Source organism: Bos indicus x Bos taurus, chromosome 9, assembly GCF_003369695.1.
Source record: "Bos indicus x Bos taurus breed Angus x Brahman F1 hybrid chromosome 9, Bos_hybrid_MaternalHap_v2.0, whole genome shotgun sequence".
Taxonomy (NCBI): domain Eukaryota; kingdom Metazoa; phylum Chordata; class Mammalia; order Artiodactyla; family Bovidae; genus Bos; species Bos indicus x Bos taurus.
The window spans coordinates 80,957,590-80,980,678 of NC_040084.1; the positions used below are offsets into that span (position 1 = coordinate 80,957,590).

Sequence of the window (23,089 nt, forward strand, 5' to 3'; positions counted from 1 at the left end):
TAAACTGATATCAAGTCTAACAATCTAGTTTTGCTTGCCTTCAATATTTCTCTCAGTATTAAAGAAAAATCCATTGTTACTGAAATTTAAAACAAGTCAATTTTTTGCCTATATAATAACTCTGGGAAAAGAATCAGTTGTGGGGGATAAGAACTGTTGGCCGAGTGTATGCTCCTCGGTTCTGTCTCGTCACAACAAAGATTTGGAGTGATGGATATTAAAGCCCTCAGCGTGTCACAGCTCTCGGGTCTTGGATAGACCATGTTATACCTCTCAGGTCTCGAATGGACCATGTTATAGCTCTTAGACAAATCAGTGCTACAGCTCCATGTTACAGTTCTATTTTATTTAGATAATAGCAGGAAAATCCATCTTTGAGGCATGAGGGCATGTCGACCCAAAGACGTGAAGAGAAGCGCACCCCAGCATGCAGGATTGAGAGAGAGACCCCCAGCCCTTTGGCTCCTCTTTTTATATGTTTTTTTCTCCCCCAGGGCCTGCCCTATGCAAATTGAGCTAGCCAGGAGTGTTGTTTGTTCTACCTGAGGTCCTCACTCTGATCCTTGGACCTTCCTTTATTCTATTTTCACGGGCTTTTCTCTTTCTTGTCTTTTAGCCACCACCATTCTGGACTCCTGTTTCCTATTCTAACTACCTAATAGAACTATTGGCTTAAACTAAGTAATGAGAGATCTGATTTTTAATTAGCCTTACTATAATTCTTGCCCTTCATACCAATGATAATTCTAAGAATTTGATGGACTGTTTTAAAATCCTTGTTACAAGTCCCACTTACAGTATACTTCACATATAAGCAAGATATACGTTAAATTTGATGTCTCATTCTGTTCCATATATAATATATGGTTATTAGCAAAGCTTTTTAACAGCACCTCTGAATGCTGATCTGTATTTTATCATTCAGCTTACTCATAGCTACCCATTAACTAAACCCTATATCTAATTATAATTTACTTGCTGCTGCTGCTGCCAAGTCGCTTCAGTCGTGTCTAACTCTGTGCGACCCCATGGACTGCAGCCTACCAGGCTTCTCCATCCCTGGGATTCTCCAGGCAAGAACACTGGAGTGGGTTGCCATATACCTCCATTTTCCCCCTATATTCTCTATTTGTAAAGGTCATTATGGACAAGGTAGAGATTTAAATGACTGACAGATTTTCATCTCAAAACGAGTTGCTTCAGATGACCTCACTTTTAAGATTCTTCTAACTCAGAGTTTTTTCCCTTTTTTTGTTTTTTCTTAATCAAGTGTTGGGGATCATGTAAATCTGTCCTTACTGGACCTCTAATAAAATGGAAATTGGGATTCAGAACTCTTAAAGTACTTATTCATGTCAATACTTTAGAATGGTTTTAAAATTTTGGTAGTTATAGAAACTTCAGCAATGAATTTTTTTTTTAATATTTTCAACTTCAAGATGATTTTAGAAAATAAATGTGAATAGTGTTTTACTTCCCTCTCTACTTGAAGTGTCTACAGGGAACAATGAGATATCTGCATTTGATTAATGTAACAAAATGGAGCCTATAGCACTAAAGTTAAATATCTAACTTTGTGGAACATCTTTTATTAAGGGAAGTGAGTTCTTTAATCAGTGTTTCTTTAAATTTACATCAGTATCAGTATTTTGCGTCATTCTTAGGGAAAATCTGAATACACAATAATTTTCAGAAAGGTTTTCAACTTCAAATTGCTTAAAGGCAAATAAATACAGGGGAAAAAAACTCATTTAAATTGGACCTCAAATTAGCCCACCTACAAAATAAGCCCACACCTCCAATCCTATACCCTCACCTGCCTCCACCCAAAAAAACCCCTGGAAGAATAAATACTAAAATATTAATAATGGTGACCTTAGTGATTTTGTCTTTAGGCATTTCTGTATATTTTTAAATATCTATAGTAAATATATCAGTTTTATTACCATGAAGGAAAAAGACAAAAATTTTTTTATAAAAAGACAGTTACTGTAAGCATAAGCATTAAGTCCAGTTTATTACATACCTATGACCCTGTGTTAGTCTTTGTTGTTGTTGTTTAGCCACTAAGTTGTGTCTGACTCTTTTGCAACTCCATGGGCCGTAGCCCGCCAGGCTCCTCTGTCCATGAAATCTTCCAGGCAAGAATACTGGAGTGGGTAGCCATTCCCTCCCCCAGGGGATCTTCTCAACCCGGGGACTGAACCAGCATCTCCCACTTCGGCAGGTGGATTCTTCACCACTGAGCCACCTGGGACGCCCTTATTAGTCTGCTAGAGTTGTCATAAATACCACAGACAGGGTGCTTGAACCACAGTAACTTATTTTCTCACAGTTCTGCAGGCTGAAAGCCCAAGGTTTCAGCAGGTTTGGTTTCTCTTAAGGTCTCTCCTTGGCTTGCAGTTGGCCGCCTTCCCACGGTGTCCTTAAATGGTCTTTCCTCTGTGTGCTTCCATCCATGTTCTTCCTCTTCTTATGACTCCAGTCATATTAGATTAAGGTCCCACCCTGATGACTTCATTTAACCTTAGTTACTTCTTTAACATCTCCAAATCCCATCCTTCTCCAGGGGATCTTCCCAGCTTGGGGATCAAACTCATGTCCCGTGCATTTCAGGTGGATTCTTTACCGCTGAGCCACCAGGGAAGCCCCATTGAGGCTTAGAGTTTCAAAATGTGAATTTGGCATTAGACATGATTCAGTCCTTACCACCACCAATTTCTCACTACAACAAAGATCCCCACCTCTGATTCACACATGGGAATAAATTCAGTGTGAAGAGACATAGCAAAGTGCATTGGACAGTTAAAAGTTATGTGGGTAATTTAGGAAATTCTTGGCCAATTTTACATTTGCTTTCTCCATGTGCTATAATTACAGAAACCTGATATACATTCCAGTCTTAGATATAAGACTAAGCACTCTACTGCAGATCAGGTCACATTAGTTAGTGCTAGAGCCCAGCCCCACTGGCAGGGCATCTGATGAATGGTTAGCTGAGGCAGGTCTACCTTAATGCCATTTTCCTTCAAAGGTGTCCAGTGAAGGGGCTGTCCATGTCCCAGGAGTTTAACCTGAAATTTAAAACATACACATAAATGTCTCCATATATGTCTCTGACTTCCTCACTGTATTGGGAAGAAGCAGTTGACATTTTTTAAAGAGCAATGTAGACAGGAGATTCATTGTTTTTACTTATGATTTTACTGCTTTAATTTATTTTATTAATTTATTAATTTAATTTATTGTTTTACTGCTTTAATTTATGATCCAAATGCATGTATATATCTCTCTTGCTCCTTTCTTACTCTTGAAAGTGTGCAGGATTTGAGGAAGAATCATATAGACTGAATAGTGTCAGAAGAGAGAAAATGACTCTTGAACCAATGTGCACAACTAAGGCCTGCCTGGCTCTGACACAGGATGTTTAAGGAGAGGCTCACCTCCCTTATCCAGCCACCCTCCCTCCCCAGACGGCCCAGTGACCTCCACTCATCCATAGTACATACGTGCGATCTATTATTACTGTAACTGTTCTATATCCTTAGTCTTACACAAAATGAATTTAAGTAAGTAGTTTTCTATATATTTGTGGTTATTTTGAACCAGAAAACTTTGTTTACCGTGTAGAATAATACAAAAACAAAACCCGCGGACTTTCAAATAACAGTATTAAGGGTGGCCAAAGCTTCCCTGGTGGCTCAGCAGTAAAGAATGTGCCTGCAGTACAGGAGAAGCTGGTTTGATCTCTGGGTTGGAAAGATCCCTTGGAGAAGGAAATGGCAACCCACTCCAGTATTTTGCCTGGAAAATCCCATTGACAGAGGAACCTGGTGGGCTACAGTCTGTGGGGTTGCAAAAGAGACGGACATGACTGAGCGACTCAACAACAACAAAGAGAACGTAGATAAAATAAGAAGGTAATGTTATGCCCAGGCCTCTAAGCTGCAGTTAAACAAAAGATTTGAAAAAAAAAAAACATTTGAACTCTTTATTTCCTTTTCTGCCAGATCAGCCACAAGTGTTAGAAATGAAACATGGAAAAATGGTTTAAGGAGAAGAATTTGGACAATTCATCTCCCAGAAAACTTTTATTTTCTTACAAATAAGTTATAAAATATATTAAAATGAACTCATTGCCAGAGCTGATGGCCACAACTGTTAGATTAACCTTTTGTTATTATTGTTTAGTCGCTCAGTCCTGTCTGACTCTCTGCAACCTCATGGATTGTAGCCCACCAGGCTCCTCTGTCCATGGAATTTCCTAGGCAAAAAATACTGGAGTGCATTGCCGTTTCCTCCTCCAAAGGCTATTCCCAACCCAGGAGTCAAACTCTCAGTTGAACCCACATCTCTTGCATGGCAGGCAGATTCTTTACTGCTGAGCCAGCAGGGAAGGTTAACCTTTAACCTCCAAGTTTTTTAAGAACTTAAAATAGTAGGGCCATGACATCTTACATTTATTCAGATGTGTTCTGGGGTGAGATGTCAGAGGAAGAATCTGAACTCCAGTCATGAAAAAAATCATTTTGGATGCATGCAGTGAGAGTCCCTTGGACTGCAAGGAGATCCAACCAGTCCATTCTGAAGGAGATCAGCCCTGGGTGTTCTTTGGAAGGAATGATGCTAAAGCTGAAGCTCCAATACTTTGGCCACCTCATGCGAAGAGTTGACTCATTGAAAAAGACTCATGCTGGGAGGGATGGGGGCAGGAGGAGAAGGGGATGACAGAGGATGAGATGGCTGGATGGCATCACCGACTCGATGGACGTGAGTCTGAGTGAACTCCAGGAGTTGGTGATGGATAGGGAGGCCTGGCGTGCTGCGATTCATGGGGTCGCAAAGAGTCGGACACGACTGAGTGACTGAACTGAGCTGAACTGAATCTGAACAACACAGCATGACTGTGGAGAAGATATTTTGATAAGCATGGAGATGATGTAACTGTTTTATAGGCTTGGTTTTCTGGGGAATGAAAATTTTCAACAGCTTTTACCAAACATTGCCATTGATAAAGCTCATTTTAAAATTACTATCATGAGACGTAAATGGAATACATATATGGCTCACCTTGAAGTTAAAAGTTAATGTCTTCCTCAGGGTGTTAAAGTCAGCAATTTAAAGGAACAATGAAGACAAAATTCCCTCTTACCTTTGTTGCCCCCAGAGTAGCTTTGGGCTGAGCAAGAAAGAGCTGTCCTGATATGGGCCATTTGAGAAACATGGCATAGACCAACTTATCTTTAGGTTTGGATGTGTACCTGGTTAAGAAAAAAAAATGCATAGTAATATTTCTCATTATTTATGGGTCAGGTTCAGAATTATCTTCCAGAGATACCTCCAGTTAGTAAATATTTACCCATGTTTTCTTTAATAGAGGGAAGAAAAAATAGCCCCATGGTAGCAATAAAAAGCACCCAAAAGGATTCTGACCGCAATCCCAGAGTAGTGTGTGGTATGGGGGAGAAGTTCCTGCATCACCAGGCAGTTCTCAGGCACCAGCTAGGCGTCCTATAGTTCGACTCCATTCTGACACCATCTACCCAGAGGCAGTGTCACATTCCAAAGGGTCAGGGTTTATTCCTACCAGACTGCCCCCTCCCCAAATTTAGATAGCAGTCACGTGTCCAGATTGTCATGTGGGCTTCTGACCCACAGGCTATAGATTGGAGGTTCCTACAACCCCTCCTTGAGTTCAGCTAATTTGCTAGAGCAGCTCTCAGAATTCTACTTCCTGGATTACAGGTCTATTATAAAAGGATGTATCTCAGGAACAGCCAGATGGAAAAGACGCACAGGACAAGGTATGTGGGGAGGGGCAGGGGGCTTCCACACCCTCCCCAGGTGCCCTGTTCTCCCAACACTGCCACCAATCCAGAAGCTCTCTGAACCCCATTCTTTTGTTTTTTATGGTGGCCTCATTAATCACTATTGATTAAATCACTGGCCATGAATGATTGTTTCAACCTCCACTCTCTCTAAAGAGCCGTTTGGAAGCTGAAGTGAACTGAAATACAAGAGGAAGGAGTTAGTGGGATGATTCAGACTGAGATCATGAAAGGAGTACAAATACTGAAAATTCGAGGTCTAAGGTACGACCAAAAGAAGGGGACAGGATCCCTAGAAAGAAGGAACTACAAGAACTGCATGCCTGCTAAGTCGCTTCAGTCGTGTCCAGCTCTGTGCAACCCTATGGACTATAGCTTGCCAGGCTCCTCTGTCCATGGGATGGTCCAAGCAAGAATACTGGAGTGGGTTGCCATACCCTCCCCTAGGGGATCTTCCCAACCCAGGGATCGAACCTGCATCTCTTAAGTCTCCTGCATGGCAGGTGAGTTCTTTACCACTAGCATCACTCGGGAAGCCCAAGAACTGAGGGGCCAGCAAATTAGAAGAGCTGTGAATATACACAGTCAGAATTATATGAAGAGTAGTTCTGGCAACCCACTCCAGTATTCTTGTCTGGAGAATCCTATGGACAGAGGAGCCTGGTGGGCTAAGTCCATGGGGTTGCAAAGAGTTGGACACAACTGAGCAACTAACATTAAGTTCTGGGGACAGCAACAGTGAGCCAGGGCTTAAACTCAAAGATGGCCTTGGGAGTCTTAGATAGCCATCTAAAGATGCAGCAAGGAGGGGAAACACACATGAACCTGTGGGGAGAGAGCTCCACTGATGAGGCAGGGAGAGTGGCCACCTGGGCTCAGTGCAGTGGAGCCAGGCAACAGCCTTATAGGGAGTGTTAAGTAGTTTGACTTTTATCTTTACTTATTGAAAGAAAACTTAATGGAATAATGCTTAATAATTGTCAAGTTCCAGATCAGACACCCTCATAGTCAAATATAAACACAGAAGCAAATTCTAAAACCAAATTTAAAACTAGCTTCTATAAAATGAAAGATTGGTGCTGAGTTCTCATTATGGCTTCTCCCAGATCCAGTATTCTAAAATTTTACAGTCAGCTGCTTCTGTGTAGACTGCCTTGCTTTATTTTCTTCGGTGAATTGACAATTGAAGTCATAAATTCAAAGAAGAGTATTTAGTCTAATCTTTGGTATATGCTTGACCAGGCTGTACTCGCTTTGGTGGTAACACAAGTGAACTTTAGAGCTTCACCAATACTGTGCTGTGCTTAATTGCTCAGTTGTGTCCGGCTCTTTGTGACCCCATGGACTGCAGCCTGCCAGGCTCCTCTGTCCATGGGATTCTCCAGGCAAGAATACTGGAGTGGGTTGCCAAGCCCTCCTCCAGGGGATCTTCCCAACCCAGGGATCAAACTCAGGTCTCCTGAATTGCAGGGGAATTCTTTAGTCTGAGCCACCAGGGAGAACTACTCTTATTTGCGTATGTTAAGATCCTACATCAGAAACCACCATATGCTTTTACAGGAGATACTAGTTAAAATTTAGCCAGTTGAGACAATTAATTTTAAAGAAAGTTCAGGTTTAGATTTATTAGAATGTATTTTTCCTGCCCTATGGCACCTCCTGCTAATTTGATGAGATGTAACACCTGCAAAAGTTAGAATTTACCTGACTAAACCAAAAGTCTCTTTTGGATTAACCACTCAGCACTTTTTTTTTTTTTTCATTTTTCTAAATTACCTACAATTTTTGTAAGAAATTTTATTTCTCCCTAAAATTTATCCACTGTTAGAAGGAATCTAGCAATTATTTCAGCTCAACTTGATAAATAATTAAGTGTTTACGCTGATTTTAAGTAAATAAAATATTTTGTATAGGTGGGCATTCATCCAATTGCCTCTTTATTATACTGTTCTCTTTATCTCTGAGAAATGTTAAATGCCTTCTTCTACCAAATAGTACTTACCATACGTCTGGGGTGACAGTATCATTCTGGGATCTCCAAGCATAGGTTTCATAGATGGCTTCTCCATTGACTTTTAACCAGATTCCCATTTGCTTCAATCGCTCCTTAAAAATTGCAGAAATGGTGCCATCTTGTGTGGGTCCAATATTCATCAAGAGATTTCCTCCACATGAAACTGTTTGTACAAGTTGCTTAAAAATTAAGAATAAATATAGTTCTTAGAGGAAGAAAACAATTCCATCATTAATCACTATCTAAGAGAATACACATAGAAAAAAAAAGAGTCATGTCCTGTGTTTACAGGCCGTTGAGTCATACAGCTTAGAAAACACAATTCTTACACGTGTACACTATTATGAATATTACTGTAATGGTCACTAGACATTTTACTGTACCTTCACCAATTCTTCAATTGTGAGATAGTCAGCGATTCCAGCATTCCTCCTGTAGCCCCAGGAAAACTTGTCTATTGTCATGCAGTTTTCCCATTTATGTGGCAAAAGATGTCCTGGGTTATAACGGTCACTACACGTATAGTAGCCACCATGCTTACAAATGCTACCAGCTCCCCAACGGTCATTGGTGACCACTGTGTCCCGAACTGGGCTGAAATGAAAAGGATGATAAAAAAAAATTTACACAAAAGCAACGTCACTGAAAAGAGGTCTGACTGAAATCCACTCTTAGAAAATAACCATAGTCGAATATAATACAAACCCCATGATTTTGAAGTAAGCTAGACCTGAGGAAGTTGTAGTCCTAGCCTGTTACTTGCTAAGCTCTGTGTCCTAGAGCAAATTACCTAATTCCTCTGAATAATCAATTTCTTCATCTGTTATTAGAACAGAACTTGGGCTTCCCTGGTGGTTCAGACAGTAAGGAATCCTCCTGCCACCGCAGGAGACACAGGTTCCATCCCTGGGTTGGGAAGATCCCCTAGAAGAGGGAATGGCTACCCACTCCAGTATTCTTGCCTGGAGATTCCCAAGGACAGAGGAGCCTGGTGGGCTACAGTCCATGGGGTCACAAAGAGTCAGACAGGACTAAGTGACTGACGCAATCTATGTAAAACACCTATGTATGCCCAGCACACGCAGCATTTCAAAGAGTCTTACTATTATTTAAACGTTCTCCCCTAGTCTCTTTCTCTTATAATTGTGCCTAATATTGAAAGATCTCAGCAAAGTTGACTGTTATGGATGGAATTCCCTGTGGCATAAAATATTCCCACAACATTATTCATCATAGCAGGTGGTACCTCCTGCACTTCTCCATTTAGAGGGGATCGTTTTGGTTCACAAACTGAAGTGGAGGACTCCCAGTATGTCCTTTTGGAAAGGAGTACCTAGAGAAACTGCAGTTATGTACCAAGAGCTCTCCAGAGGATTTGTCTGTGCATCCTCTGTGGGCCCAGAGAACACTAGCAGGACTCTCCCTAACTTCACAGCACAATACCAAGTACCTTCGAGATACAGATAGCAATTTGGTCCATATAGTGTGAGCCTTATAGAGGAGCTTAGTCAGAACTCCCTGTTCTAATGGGGCAGCCTGGAACATGCTAGAAAACAAAACGAAAGAACAGGAAGAGGTGAAATGCTGACGATGAAGGAAAAGAGGAGACAGACAAGGGTGACATCCAAGCAGCAAAGATTATCAAAGGAAAGAGGATGTGAAGAAGCAATGAGAGGAACTGAAAAGCACAGCATGAGAAACAGTGATGGATAAACAGCATTGCCCAGAGAGGTGATGAAAATGGGGGACCTACAAAATTAGTCTTCAGAGTTCTTGATGCTGTAATTTTTTTTTTTTTAGTCTCAATTCAAAATCAGACTGTTGAGCTATATTTGACTCCTGATTTGTAACTCAGGGCTTCCCAGGTGGCTCAATGGTAAAGAATCCACTTGCCAGTGCAGGCGACACGGGTTCAATTCCTGGATCAGGAAGATCCCCTGGAGAAGGAAATGGCAACCCACTCCAGTATTCTTGCTAACTAATTCTTGTTAAGAATATTCCAGTGTTCTTGTAACTCTTGATATTTTGAGTAAATATTGATATATCTAATATGCATTATTTATAATGATTTTCTCCCCATGTCACAAATAAGCCTGAAGGGGAATATTTCAAGAAGCAAGAACTAATATTATACAGGTATTAGGAATGTCACGACAGAAGTCTAGTAGCACACACACCTCTCATTGTACAACCAGGCTAGGAAGTCTAAGCTTTTCCAGTAGGTATCTGGGGCCCCTCCATCGCCATCTGCCCACAGCACCTCTGGCTGATACTTGTTCACTAACTCGTAGAGCTCAGGCAGCATCTTAGACACTGGATATTGTCGTTTCTGGAACAAGCTGGATTCATCCTCAAGGAAGAGCGGATGAAACCACTCAAAAAGGGAGTAGTACAGCCCGAAGCGCAGGTCAGTCCTGTTCCTAACCGCAACTGCAAGTTCCTTGATGATATCCCTCTTCGGCCCCACGTCTACTGCGTTCCAGTTCCACGAGTACTCTGAGCCCCACAAGGTGAAGCCTGAAACATTATATTAAAAGCCTCTGTAAGCATATCAACTCTGTTCTAGTAAATGTGCACCCATACCAACACCAAGTTATAAAGGCAGTACACGTGACATATAAATCAGTTTCTACGAACATCTGTTTTATGACCATTTTTTTCCTTAGTATATATTTTGCTTTCATGCAAGAAACAAATGAGAATTTAAAACATATTTTTATGTATATATTTGGCTGCACAGGGCCTTAGTCGTGGCATGCAGGAATGCTTAGTTGCAGCGTGCAAACTCTTAGTTATGGCATGTGGGCTCTAGTTCCCTGACCAGGGATCAAACCTGGTTCCCCTGCATTGAGAGCACTGAGTGTTAGCCACCAGGGAGGTAACTAACAAATGAGAATTTAAACAAAGTAGAACCAAGATTTTTTAAAGTACTTCTCAGGGTACTCCACTGTTGTTGTTGCTCAGTGGCTAAATTGTGTCCAACTCTTTGTGACCCCCACGGACTACCGGATGAGAACTTCCATTATCTCCCGAAGTTTGCTCAGATTTGTGTCCATTAAATCAGTGATGTTATCTAGCCATCTCATCCTCTGTCATCCCCTTCTCCTTTTGCTTTCAATCTTTTCCAGCATCACAGTCTTTTCCAATCAGTCAGCTCTTCACATCAGGTGGTCAGAATACTGGAGCTTCAGCATCAGTCCTTCCAATGAATATTCAGGACTGATTTCCTTTAGGATTGACTGGTTTGATCTCCTTGCAGTTCAAGGGACTCTCAAGAGTCTTCTCCAGCACAACAATTTGAAAGCATCAATTCTTCAGCGCTCAGTCTTCTTTATGGTCCAACTCTCACATCCATACATGACTACTGGAAAAACCATAGCTTTTGGAGTGGGTTGCCAGTGATTTTGGAGCCCAAGAAAATAAGGTCTGTATAGTCTGACCTTTCTCCCTCTTAGATGATAAGCTCCTGGAGGGACAGTGTCATGTCTGCAGTGTTCCCTGTTATATCCTCAGCCAATGTCTAGCACAGGGTCTAGTACAAAATCACAATCAACATTAGCAGATCATAGCTGAGATGGGAACATCTTCCACATCCACCATTCTAACAATGACTGTGACCACTTACAGGGAAGAACCATAGATGCACTCCTGCATGATTCTTGTCTTCTAAATCAAAGAGTATATTCCCTGATTTTAGAATTATTTTATTATAGTATGATTCATAGAACACTGATACTCCATGTTCAGGAGTAAATCTCCTTTACCCTCATTATTCATTTAACCCAGGTGGGGGTAAGGTACTCTTCCCCAGTAGTTCTATACTTGAAATGTACCCACCATCTGTAATCTCATCCTACTCTAAAATCATAAGCTTGGATGTTGTGCTTTAAATTACCTAAAAGTGAATTATCTACCAACTAAATGGATAAGAAGAATGCCATTACATAAGCACTGTGAAATAATTTATATTTTAAAAGGAATTTGCGTTTAGATTGCTGGCTTTTCTACATGAAAACCATAGAAGCACTATATAAATTGAAATACTTAAGGAATAATATAAAAGCCTCAAAATCTTTGGTTAGGATCTAGGAACATGAATACATTGTTACTGTCCTACTAAAATCTAAAGGAATGTTTGTGAACCAACATACCTAAGGTGTTTGGTGTAACACTTTACTTTTATAAATTAGGACAAGTCCAAGGCAGAAAGTGAAGAAGAACTAAAGAGCCTCTTGATGAATGTGAAAGAGGAGAATGAAAAAGTTGGCTTAAAGCTCAACATTCATAAAACGAAGATCATGGCATCTGGTCCCATCACTTCATGGCAGACTGATGAGCAAACAGTGGAAATAGTGGCTGACTTTATTTTTCTGGGCTCCAAAATCACTGCAGATGGTGACTGCAGCTATGAAATTAAAAGACACTTACTCCTTGGAAGGAAAGTTATGACCAAGCTAGACAGAGTATTAAAAAGCAGAGACATTACTTTGCCAACAAAGGTCCATCTAGTCAAGGCTATGGTTTTTCCAGTGGTCATGTATGGATGCAAGAGTTGAACTATAAAGAAAGCTGAGCACTGAAGAATTGATGCCTTTGAACTGTGGTGTTGGAGAAGACTCTTGAGAATCCCTTGGACTGCAAGGAGATCCAACCAGTCCATCCTAAAGGAGATCAGTCCTGAATTTTCATTGGAAGGACTGATGGCTGAAGCTGAAACTCCAATACTTTGGCCACCTGATGCGAAGAGCTGACTCATTTGAAAAGACCCTGATGCTGGGAAAGACTGAAGGCAGGAGGAGAAGGGGATGACAGAGGATGAGATGGTTGGATGGCATCACTGACTCGATGGACATGGGTTTGGGTGAACTCCGGGAGTTGGTGATGGACAGGGAGGCCTGGCGTGCTGTGGTTCATGGGGTCGCAAGAGAGTCAGACATGACTGAGCGACTGAACTGAACTGAACTGAAGATGGACACACTCTTTGGGTTCATTTTGAAGAAACTTTTAAAAGAGCTCACACTGGTTCTAAAGATGTTTGCAGTAAGCTTCAAAGCACTGTCAGTGATATTTAAAGTCTTATTCCATATGTCTTAACTTGGCAGGCCCTAATGTCTGGCGGTGCTAAAACCACTTTGGGTCTTCGGTTCAGTAGCACCACCAGAAGCTCACACAGTGGTCTTCCAGCCTAACTGGGTTCAGCAGGGTCTCTTCTATAGGCATGAAAACTTCCAACAATATGGTCCTAGAAAGTGTATAAATGTGGGCTACATCATTTGTCCTCACAGCATGATTAAGAGTTGTTTTGCTATGTTTTTAAATAAGCTAAGTAATAGTTTGTACCATATAGCCTGGAGAAGTTCTAGACATCAGGAAATCAACATGTCCTAAGTATCCATCTCAACCTGCAGGAAAAAAATCATTAAGCCACTGGACTGTGGCCAAAAGGAAAAATATCCTGATTCCTTATTTTGAGTTTCCATTCTTCCCTCGTAATCCCCCACGCACCGCTGCAGAAGACAGTGAGACAATTTTTTTTATTCCAATGCAAACAAATCCTCTAATTATTTATCTTTGATTGCACTGGGTCTTTGTTGCTATGTACGGGCCTTTCTCTAGTTGCGGCTGGTAGGGGCTGCTCTCTAGTCGTGGTACTCAGGCTTCTCATTGAGGTGACTTCTCTTGTTGTGGAGCTCGAGCTCTAGGGCACATGGGCTTCAGGAGTTGCAGCTTGAGGGCTCTAAACTCTGGCTTAGTTGCCCCAAGCATGTGGGACCTTCCCGGACCAAGGATTGAACCTGCATCCCCTGCACTGGCAGACAGATTGTTAACCACTGGACCATCAGAGAGGTCCAGATTATCTAATTATTAACATGCTGTTGGAAGAATAATAACGTGCTGATGTTTCCTTGATCTTGTAGATACAGGAATGATAATGGGTAGATTCTATCCTATTAATGTGATCCCTTTAATGGTTCATTTTATGTATTAACTTGCCTGGGCCACAGGGTGCCCAGAAATTTGGTTAAACATCATTCAGGATATGTTCCTGAAGGTGTTTCTACAGGAAATTAACATATGAGTAGTTAGACTGAGTAAAGCAGATTGCCCACCCGAAGTGGTGGGCCTCATCCAATCCATTGAAGGCCTAAATAGAATAAAAGGCTGGTTAAGAAAGAATTCTTCAGACTTTCCTCGTGGTCCAGTGGTTAAGACTCCCCACTTCCCACATGCAGGGGGCATGGGTTCAATCCCTGGTCAAGGAACTAAGATCCTGTATGGCGTGCATTGTAGCCAAAAAGAAAGAAAAAAAAAAAAAAGCAGGAAAGTTTAAGGAGTCATGTTTTTTGTTTTTTAATTAAAAAGAAAAATTGTTTTCTCTGTATGTCTTTGAGCTGAGACATTAGTCTTCTCCTGCCTTTTAACTTAGATTTGGACAGGTACTTATATTATCCACTCTCCTGTTCCTGATGCCTTTGGGCTCATACTGGAACTATATAATTGGCTATCTTGGGTCTGGACTTCTCAGCCTCCCTAGTTGCATGAGCCAGTTTCTTATGATAAATCTATACATATTATACTTCCTGTATAATAGCTCTATTTCCTATATAATACTTATACTTCCTCTATAATAGCTCTATCTTCCTGTTAGCTCTATTTCTCTGGAGAACCGTAATTCAACCACTCTATTTCTTTTTAGATATTCTTCCACCATCTCTGATATTTCTGGGCATCATTACAGCCTTGCAGTCCTGTTCCTTTCAGGTGGCCCGTGTCATTTTCATCAATAGCAGACTTTCCTCAACTGAGTCATATAAGAGTTGACCAAAAGCACCACCTTGTATGTTGGTCATGATGTAAGGCAATAGCAAATAATCCCCAGGGTACCTTCCCAGAATGCATTACAGAGGGGAGAAGAAAACGGAAAGAATGCAATTCAGTTGTAAACTTTGACCTGCAAACCACATTCCCCTTCAAAGGGCTTTAATCAAATCTTGCGTTACTTGGAAATTGTTAAATATGCATATAATAAAATGCGATCAGTTTCCATTTTTTTCTATATGTGGAGATTATGATCTTTCTGCATACTTAATGCTCCTTTTTTTCTTTTTCTTAATGCTTCGTAATTGGGGCAACATGTGATCTCTTAAATTACAAGCAAACATCAGTAGCCACTTAGGATTGCTCCTAAGAGAAAACTCTGTTTTCATGTGGATGACCTTGCTTTAGTTTCTTCTCCCAAAAGAACTACTTCACATTCTAACCACTGTCAGTGTTTGCAGATGTTGTTCTTACTCACCTTCATGATGTTTGGAAGTTAAGACAACGTATTTGGCACCAGAAGCCTGTAAAATATCTGCCCACTGGTTTGCATCAAAAAATTTTGCTGTAAATAGTGGTCCAAAATCTTCATATGTGAAATCAGGAGGGTAATTATTTTTCATAAAGTCCACATAAGCTGGTATCTTTTCCTTTTGCCAGTACCACCTAGGGGGATGAAGGAAACAGCATATAAGTAGCATACACATGAACACTTGAAATATAGGTATCCCTCAGTATTCATAGAGAATGAGTCCCATGTTTCTCAGCAGATACTAAAATCTGTGAGTACTCAAGTCCCTGACATCAAATGGCATACTACAGCCTGCCCTCCAGATCTGCAGTTTGGGCATCTGCAGATTCAAGCAAACATAGATGAAAATTTTTATCTGAGGTTGGTTAAATCCAGAGATGCAAATCCCTTGAATATGGAGGGCCAATTATGTATTTATTGAAAAAAAAATACACCTAAAAGAAGACCAAACGTGTGCTATTCAAGGGTCAACTATAACTTCCTTTACTAAAATTCTCCCTTATTCAGATGTTACTAAGGTTCCCTTCCTAACTTCCCCATTGAGTCTGACTTCACTTAAGGAAAGCTTACAAAACTTCCATAGTCTTCCATCTATCCCTCTGTGAACTCTACTCAGCTTATCAACCAGAACATTCTAAACAAACAAGTCACCCATTTGCTTTTAATTCTTCACTTTTAGATTGCAACATGGAGTATACATAATTAGTCCTTTGTAACATAAATGATGAAGTCTTCAAAAGAAGACAAAGTGCATAAAATATAACATAAATGTATTATATTCACTAGCAGGGAACAAGTTGGGGAGGAAATGACAGTAAAATCAAGAAGATGCTGTTATTTTAATATACTGACTCAGTCTTCAAGGATTACTGGTTATATGCACTTATTCTGAGCAGTGGGTCCTCAACTGCCTAAGCAGAGCTTCAGAAGGAAAACAACATTGAAAACACAACTTAAAAAAAGAAAACTATTTATTTATTTATTTATTTTGCTGCCCTGGATGTTAGTCACAGCATGCAGGATCTTTAGTTGTGGCATGCGAACTCTTAGTTGCAGCATATGGGATCTAGTTCCCTGACCAGCGATGGAACCCGGGCCCCCTGCACCAGGAGTGTGGAGTCTTCACCATTGGACCACCAGGGAAATCCTCAAAGCATAATTTTTAGGTAAACATTTTATATAAACATGGCAGTAAGTTCATGGTCATGAAATAGATGCAAGTCCCCCCTCTGACCCATCTTTTATTCTTCCTTTCACTACTCCTTTCATAAGAGTGTTTTTACTGGATGAACAAATTCATAATCAGCACTAGATCTCCAAAGATGACCAGGAGGTTCTTTCTGCTGAGAAGGCTTTGCTGAAGGACATACTGTGTCACAGGCACTATTCTTTACCTGCCCAAGAGTCAGATACATACTTTCCCAGCTTCCATCACAGCTACCACATGGACACCTGACCCATGCTGGCCAGTAGAACTGGAGGGGAAGCCAACTTGGGAGATTCTGGGAATGGTCTCCTTTCTAGTAGAAGGAGATACAATCTGCCTTTGGACAAGGCTGTGTGATGTGATGCCTGGCCACCATCATGTCACCATGACAGGACAAGTCAACAGGCTGAGGATGACAAAGAGCCCAGGACTTTGATTTCATCACTGAGCCAAGTACTTCTAAATTTCTTATTATGTATAGTAATAAGCTCCTATTATTATATCTTTTATTTGAGTTTTCTGTACCTTCAAGTGAAAGTATCCTAATTGATCCATGATGCATTTTTATCTTTTAAATGGAACTGCAAAAGAGAAACTGGGAGAGTCAGAAAGTTAAAAGATAAGACATTTCTATTTTTTTCCTAGCACATCTAATTTGAACCTGCATTCTCTATTATAGTCTAGAGTCACTTCTCAAATTTCATAGTAATAGAGATGAGAAGAAGCACTTACAGTAAACAGCCCACCATTTATATTTGTTTTTGAGCTGCCTAGTCAAATATACTCATCTCTGCTGTTGACTGCCCCAGGTCAAATCGAGTGAGATCAGAGATTTAGAGGAGATAAAAAGGGAAACTATAGATAATTAAGAATCTTCTATAGGGTTATTGCACTTCCAGACCATCAAAAATATACTCTGTTTTGTATGAGAATTATCTTTATTGTTCCAGGTCAAAATAAACAACTTTGTGTTTATTTGTAGAAAACAAGAAGTTAACCATTACAAAGAATAAGATGACTCAAAGCTAGTTGTTTTGTGCAGAGCACTAGTTTCAACTAACAAACATCAAATCCTCTCCTAGCATCAAATGTATACTTACCTAATCTTCCCAGGTGAACAAAGGTGCTAATGGTTAACAGAACCTGCTTGCCAATGCAGGAGGCATAAGAGACACGGGTTCAATCCCTGGCTTGGGAAGATGCCCTAGAGGACGGCATGGCAACCCACTCCAGTATTCTTGCCTGGAGAATCCCATGAAAACAGAGGAGCCTGGTGGGTCCACGGGGTCACAAAGAGTCAGACATGACTGAGTGAGCACACACAATAAAAGATGAAGAAATCTGTTAATTTATGTACCTTGCTGTCAGGGAATGTTTAACAGTAGGATTCCTGTGTACTGTTTCCTATCTTTCGTGAGCCCTCTGTTCCTTATCAGTTCCTAGTAACAGGAACAAGCTGAGCAGCATGCTGCTCCCAGGACTGAGGTCATGAGATGGAATGCATGCATAGGGTTTCCTTCATTAGCTTTTCCATATGGTAAAAGTGATTATTTATGACCCTCTTTCTTTGATATGGATTGTCTTCTGGTTTTATGACCTCTATTACTCCTTGTTTCCTTGGTAACTTGTAAAGTCTGGTCTTATGATCTTTATCTGAAGAAGCTACCTTTTAAAGCAGTATATATACTCACACAGAGTTCAATAAAGCACTCTTTTTCCACCAGAGACTTGGGTCCCCGTGTCCTTTTCTTCTCTCTCTGTCTCTTTCTGGCTGATTCTCTGGAGCATGGAAGCCTGCCGAGCTCACTTTCCTGCCCGGGCTTTCAAGACCTCTTCGAGAGGGCGCCCTGTGCCTACGTAAGTGGTACAAGCCCTGTCCTAGGTCTTTATTGGTTCTCTGTGTAACCCAGGGAGTATTAGCCTCTTTCCTTCTTTCACTTTCTTATCGTCGACTCCAGACCACCAGGTTCCAGTCCATTAAAGGACCGCAACACCTTGCTAATCGAAACGTTTCAAAAATAAATTCAAAATGCCTCACAGCACAAAGCTTACAAAGAAAGATTTATAATATCCTGAAGCAAATATATTTGGTAATACAGGTTATGGAAAGAAAGAGTCCCATATTTTACAAGTTGATTTCAAAAGAGCATATGAATAGTACTCCATAGCTTATGCAGTTCTTTTACATCAATTGGCCTAACTGAATAAGAAAAGTTACTGGTTGCAGAAAGTCAGTGTCTTCATAGAAAGTGGTACAGTGTTTATAGTGTAAATGTTTACAGTGTAATACAATATATAATTTATACTCTGTATTGTATCAGCCAACTAAAAATTGTCACTTGCCATCTGATTCTATAAGAATGAAGTCCTTAGCCACTGTAGTTGCTGACTTTCAACACACCCTGAAAGGACAGGGTGGAGATTAGGAAAAACTGTCAGAACAGCTTTTCAGATAGTCAGATATTTTCAGAAGATTTTATGAGCCCAATTTCTTGCATGTTTCTCATAGCTAGAAAAGCACTAAAATCATTAAGGGAGACATCTGTTCCTGGTGACAAGCAGTGACCTTCTTGTAACTAGCAGTAACCTTCTGTCAAAATGTGTGCTGATTGCATATATCCCCTTTCACCAAAAAACGACATATATACTGACCTCCGGCTTCCCTGGTAGCTCAGCGGTAAGGAAACTTCCTGCAATGCAGGAGATGTGGATTTGATCCCTGGGACGGGAATATCCCCTAGAGAAGGAAATGGCAACCCATTCTAGTATTCTTGCCTGGGAAATCCCATGGACAGAGGATTCGGGGTCACAAACGTAGGCTACCGTCCAAGGGGTCGCAAAGAGTAGGACACAACTTAGCAACTCAACAACAACACACTGACCTCCACCCTTACCTCTTCAGAACAGTTCCACAGAGCTCTCTAAGAGGCAGTCTCCTAGGTCACAGTCCTCATTTTGCCCCAAATAAAACTTAATTCACAACTCTCACCCTGGGTGTTTTTTTTATAGTTGTCATATGGAATATATATTGTATGAATTAAATTTGTTGTACATTATGTATATAGTATAACATAGGTTTAAATATTCATTGTTTATTTTATTATCTTAGGAATATATTATTTATGTGTATATATGTGTATTATGCATACATATATATGTAGTAACATTTCTATCTTGAAGAACTTAACATACCTGAAGTATTTAAGCAAGAAAGATGTGAGACACTTAAAGCTGTAAAGGTATGGCTCTCAAGGTAAAATCTAAAGAGCAATTTTTTGTGCACCACTTTTCACATGTTGTTGCTGTTGTTTAATTGGTAAGTCGTGTCCAAATCTTTCTGAGACCCCATGGACTGTAGCCCACCAAGCTCCTCTGTCCATGGGATTTTCCAGGCAAGAATACTGGAGTGGGTTGCCATTTCCTTCTCCAGGGGATCTTTCTGACCCAGGGATCAAGCCAGTGTCTCCTGCACTGGCAGGGGGATTCTTTATCACTGAGCCACCAGGCAAGCCCACTTTTCACATTTTGTTCAGTCGCTAAGTTGTGTCCAGCTCTTTCCAACCCCATGGACTGCAGCATGCCAGGCTCCCCTGACCTCCGCTATCTCTGAGTTTGTTCAAATCCATGTCCATTCAGTCAGTGATGGTATCTAACAATCTCATCCTTTGCCACCCCTTTTTCCTTTTTCCTTCACTCTTTCCCAGCATCAGGGTCTTTTCCAATGAGTCAGCTCTTCACATTAGGTGGCCAAAGTATTGGAGCTTCAGCCACAGTCCTTCCAATGAATATTCGGGATTGATTTCCTTTAGGATTGACTGGTTTGATCTCTTGCATCCAAGGGACTCTCAAGAATCTTCTCCAACACCACAGTTCAAAAGCATCAATTCTTCAGCACTCAGCTTTCTTTATGGTCCAACTCTCATATCCATACGTGACTACTGGGAAAACCATAGTTTTGACTAGATGGACCTTTGTTGGTAAACTGATATCTCTTGCTTTTTAATATGCTGTCTAGGTTTATCATAGCTTTCCTTCCAAGGAGCAAGCATCTTTTAATTTCAAGGCAGCAGTCACTGTCCACAGTGATTTTGGAGCCCAAGAAAAGAAAATCTGTCACTGTTTCCATTTCTCCCAATCTATTTGCCAGAAACGGACCAGATGCTATGATCTTAGTTTTTTTAATGTTGAATTTCAACACCTTTTTCACTCTCCTCTTTCACCCTCATCAAGAGGCACTTCAGTTCCTCTTCACTTTCGGCCATTAGAGTGGTATCATCTGCCTATCTGAGATTTTCTCCCAGCAGTCTTAATTCCAGCTTGTGATTCATCCAGTCTGGCATTTCTCATGATGTACTCTGCATATAAGTTAAAAAGCAGGGTGACAACATACAACCTTGTCATACTCCTTTCCCAATTTTAAACCAGTCCATTGTTCCATGTCTGGTTCTAACTGTTGCTTCTTGACCTGCATACAGATTTCTCAGGAAGTAGGTAAGGCGGTCTGGTATTCCCATCTCTTTAAGAATTTTCCAGTTTGCTGTGAAGCACCCAGTCAAAGGCTTTAGCATAGTCAATGCAGCAGAAGTAGATGTTTTTCTGGAATTTCCTTGCTTTCTCTGAGATCCAGTGGATGTTGGCAATTTGATCTCTGGTTCCTCTGCCTTTTCTAAATCCAACCTGTACATCTGCAAGTTCTTGGTTCAGGTACTGCTGAAATCTAGCTCAAAGGATTTTGAGCATAATCTTGTAGCATGTGAAATGAGCACAATTGTGTGATAGTTTGAACATTCTTTGGCATTGCCCTTCTTTGGGATTGGAATGAAAACTGACATTTTCCAGTCCTGTGGCCACTGCTGAGTTTTTCAAATTTGCTGATTCATTGAGTGCAGCACTTTAACAGCACCATCTTTTATAGGATTAGCTCAGCTGGAATTCCACCACCTCCACTAGCTTTGTTCATAACTTTTCACATAGCGATCTGTTAATAATTGGAGTTTCTTAGGGTTAATATTCTAGAATAATTTTTAAAATTTTTCCTTGGGCTACATGTGGTAACATTTTAAGGTTAAAAAGCCAGTGAATGCCCAAGTGAACAGAAGTCTCACATACCCATGAATTTATGCTTAAACCCTGCTTCGTGGCAGAACAACTGACAATTGACAAGTAGCAGCAGAACAGCAATGGAGCGAGTCTGCAGTTCGAAGGACAAGGACGGTTTAGGCCCAGAGCTTCCTCCTACGACCCCCACACAAGCCCATTACTTTTCTGCTATTTTATTCTGTCGATGGCTGCAGAGTGATAAGAACAACTGAGAAGTACAACTACCAAGAAGCTGAGAAGCCAGAGCCACATCAAGTGTCTGACTCTTGAAGTCATACGGAAGAAAAATTCAGCGTTCACCCAGCACCAACCACTTACCCAGTAAACCATAAACGTAACACCCGGAAATGCAAAGCGCGGCTCCAACAGCAGGAGGTGAAACTAAGAGACAAACAAACCCGCAAAGGCTGGAGGTCTGGGTCCTGGCTGCAGGCCAGTGGGGTGCAAAGCGGGATTAGAGGAGACTGAGGGAGGCGTGCTCACCAGAACCATTCGCTCCCGAAACTGGGCACGGAGAACACGCCCCAGTGGATAAAGATGCCGAACTTGGCCTTGTCGAACCAGGCGGGTAGCTGGCGGGCGTCCAGGGACTCCCAAGTCGGGTCGAAGGGCGCGGGGCCGCCCGCGGAACCCGGCGGCGGCAGCAGAAGCACCAGGATCAGCAGCGGGAGCGCCGGCCCGGGCAGCTTCGGGGCTCGCATAGCCTCGCAGCCCCCGTCCTGGACGCTCTACCGCGGCCTCCGAAAGCTCGTCCTTCCGCGTCCGCGGCTAAGTAAGAGCCGCCACGGTCACCTGACCAAGCTGCCTTAGAAAAAAGGCAACCTCCCCGCTGGTATGGGAGTGGCCGCGGTTTGGGCCCTGGAACAGAATGACCACAGGAGGCCTGCAGCACTCTCTTGCATAACTAAGGAGGCCAGTATTACCCCAAAGCCTGCCCTGAGCCTGCTCCTCTCAGCCTCCTAGATTATCCTCTCGAGGGAGAAGAAACTAGTCTGGTTCAGGGACCCGTGGGAGCGCCTCTCCGTTCAAGCTGCAGGACGCTTCCAGAAACCGCCCAGAGAAGGCAAGCTACTGAGCAGCCTGGGTGGAATCGTGGACCTGGAGCCCAATACGGACACCGCAGGCGGACCATCCAGCGGGTGACATGGAAAAACCCAGATCATTCTCAGCCTCTCCCACCCACCAAGATCCAGGGTGTGTTTGGAACTGTGGTTGTCAGCCTTGGAGTCCCAATTCAGGTTGGAGCTCCAGAATTTGCATATCTAATCAAGTTCTACATGATGCTGGTTTTGCTGGTCTGAACACCAAACTTGGAGAACCACTGCAATTGAAAACAGTGGCCTAAGACAGGTGAAACCAGTGAAATGAATGCTTGAGAAATCTGAAGTCAGAAACTTGGAATGATTAACCAAGGTTAAAAGCGCAATTCAGATGGGCTTCAATCCCAGCCAAAGCTCTGTCGACTAAAAAAGACACACAAGCTAGTTAAGTTTTGTTGTTGTTCAGTCTTTCAGTTCAGTTGCTCAGTTATGGCCGACTCTTCACGGCCCCTTGGACCACAGCACACCAGGCCTCCCTGTCCATCACCA

The 23,089-nt window shown here is 41.7% G+C and overlaps 1 protein-coding gene across 1 annotated transcript; it reads right to left on the bottom strand.

The window, feature by feature from the left end:
* Positions 1 to 327: 327 nt before the first annotated feature.
* Positions 328 to 22,296, bottom strand: FUCA2 (alpha-L-fucosidase 2). Its single transcript, XM_027551744.1, has 7 exons — positions 21,984 to 22,296; positions 15,140 to 15,327; positions 10,020 to 10,359; positions 8,226 to 8,436; positions 7,831 to 8,021; positions 5,153 to 5,261; positions 328 to 3,074 (listed from the first exon to the last, which is right to left on the bottom strand). Exons 1-7 carry the CDS (start codon positions 22,199 to 22,201, stop codon positions 2,934 to 2,936), a joined length of 1,398 nt encoding a protein of 465 aa, XP_027407545.1. The 5' UTR covers positions 22,202 to 22,296; the 3' UTR covers positions 328 to 2,933.
* Between the last annotated feature and the right edge of the window lie 793 nt (positions 22,297 to 23,089).

What these genes read in the sequence shown, in the direction of transcription:
- FUCA2 (XM_027551744.1), bottom strand. Translation starts at nt 22,201, where the DNA reads ATGCGAGCCCCGAAGCTGCCCGGGCCGGCGCTCCCGCTGCTGATCCTG. An exon ending in AACTTCCAAACATCATGAAG is followed by an intron (nt 10,360 to 15,139) that starts GTGAGTAAGAAC and finishes ATAATGTTTCAG; the next exon opens with GCTTCACCTTGTGGGGCTCA. An exon ending in CAATTGAAGAATTGGTGAAG is followed by an intron (nt 8,022 to 8,225) that starts GTACAGTAAAAT and finishes TTAATTTTTAAG; the next exon opens with CAACTTGTACAAACAGTTTC.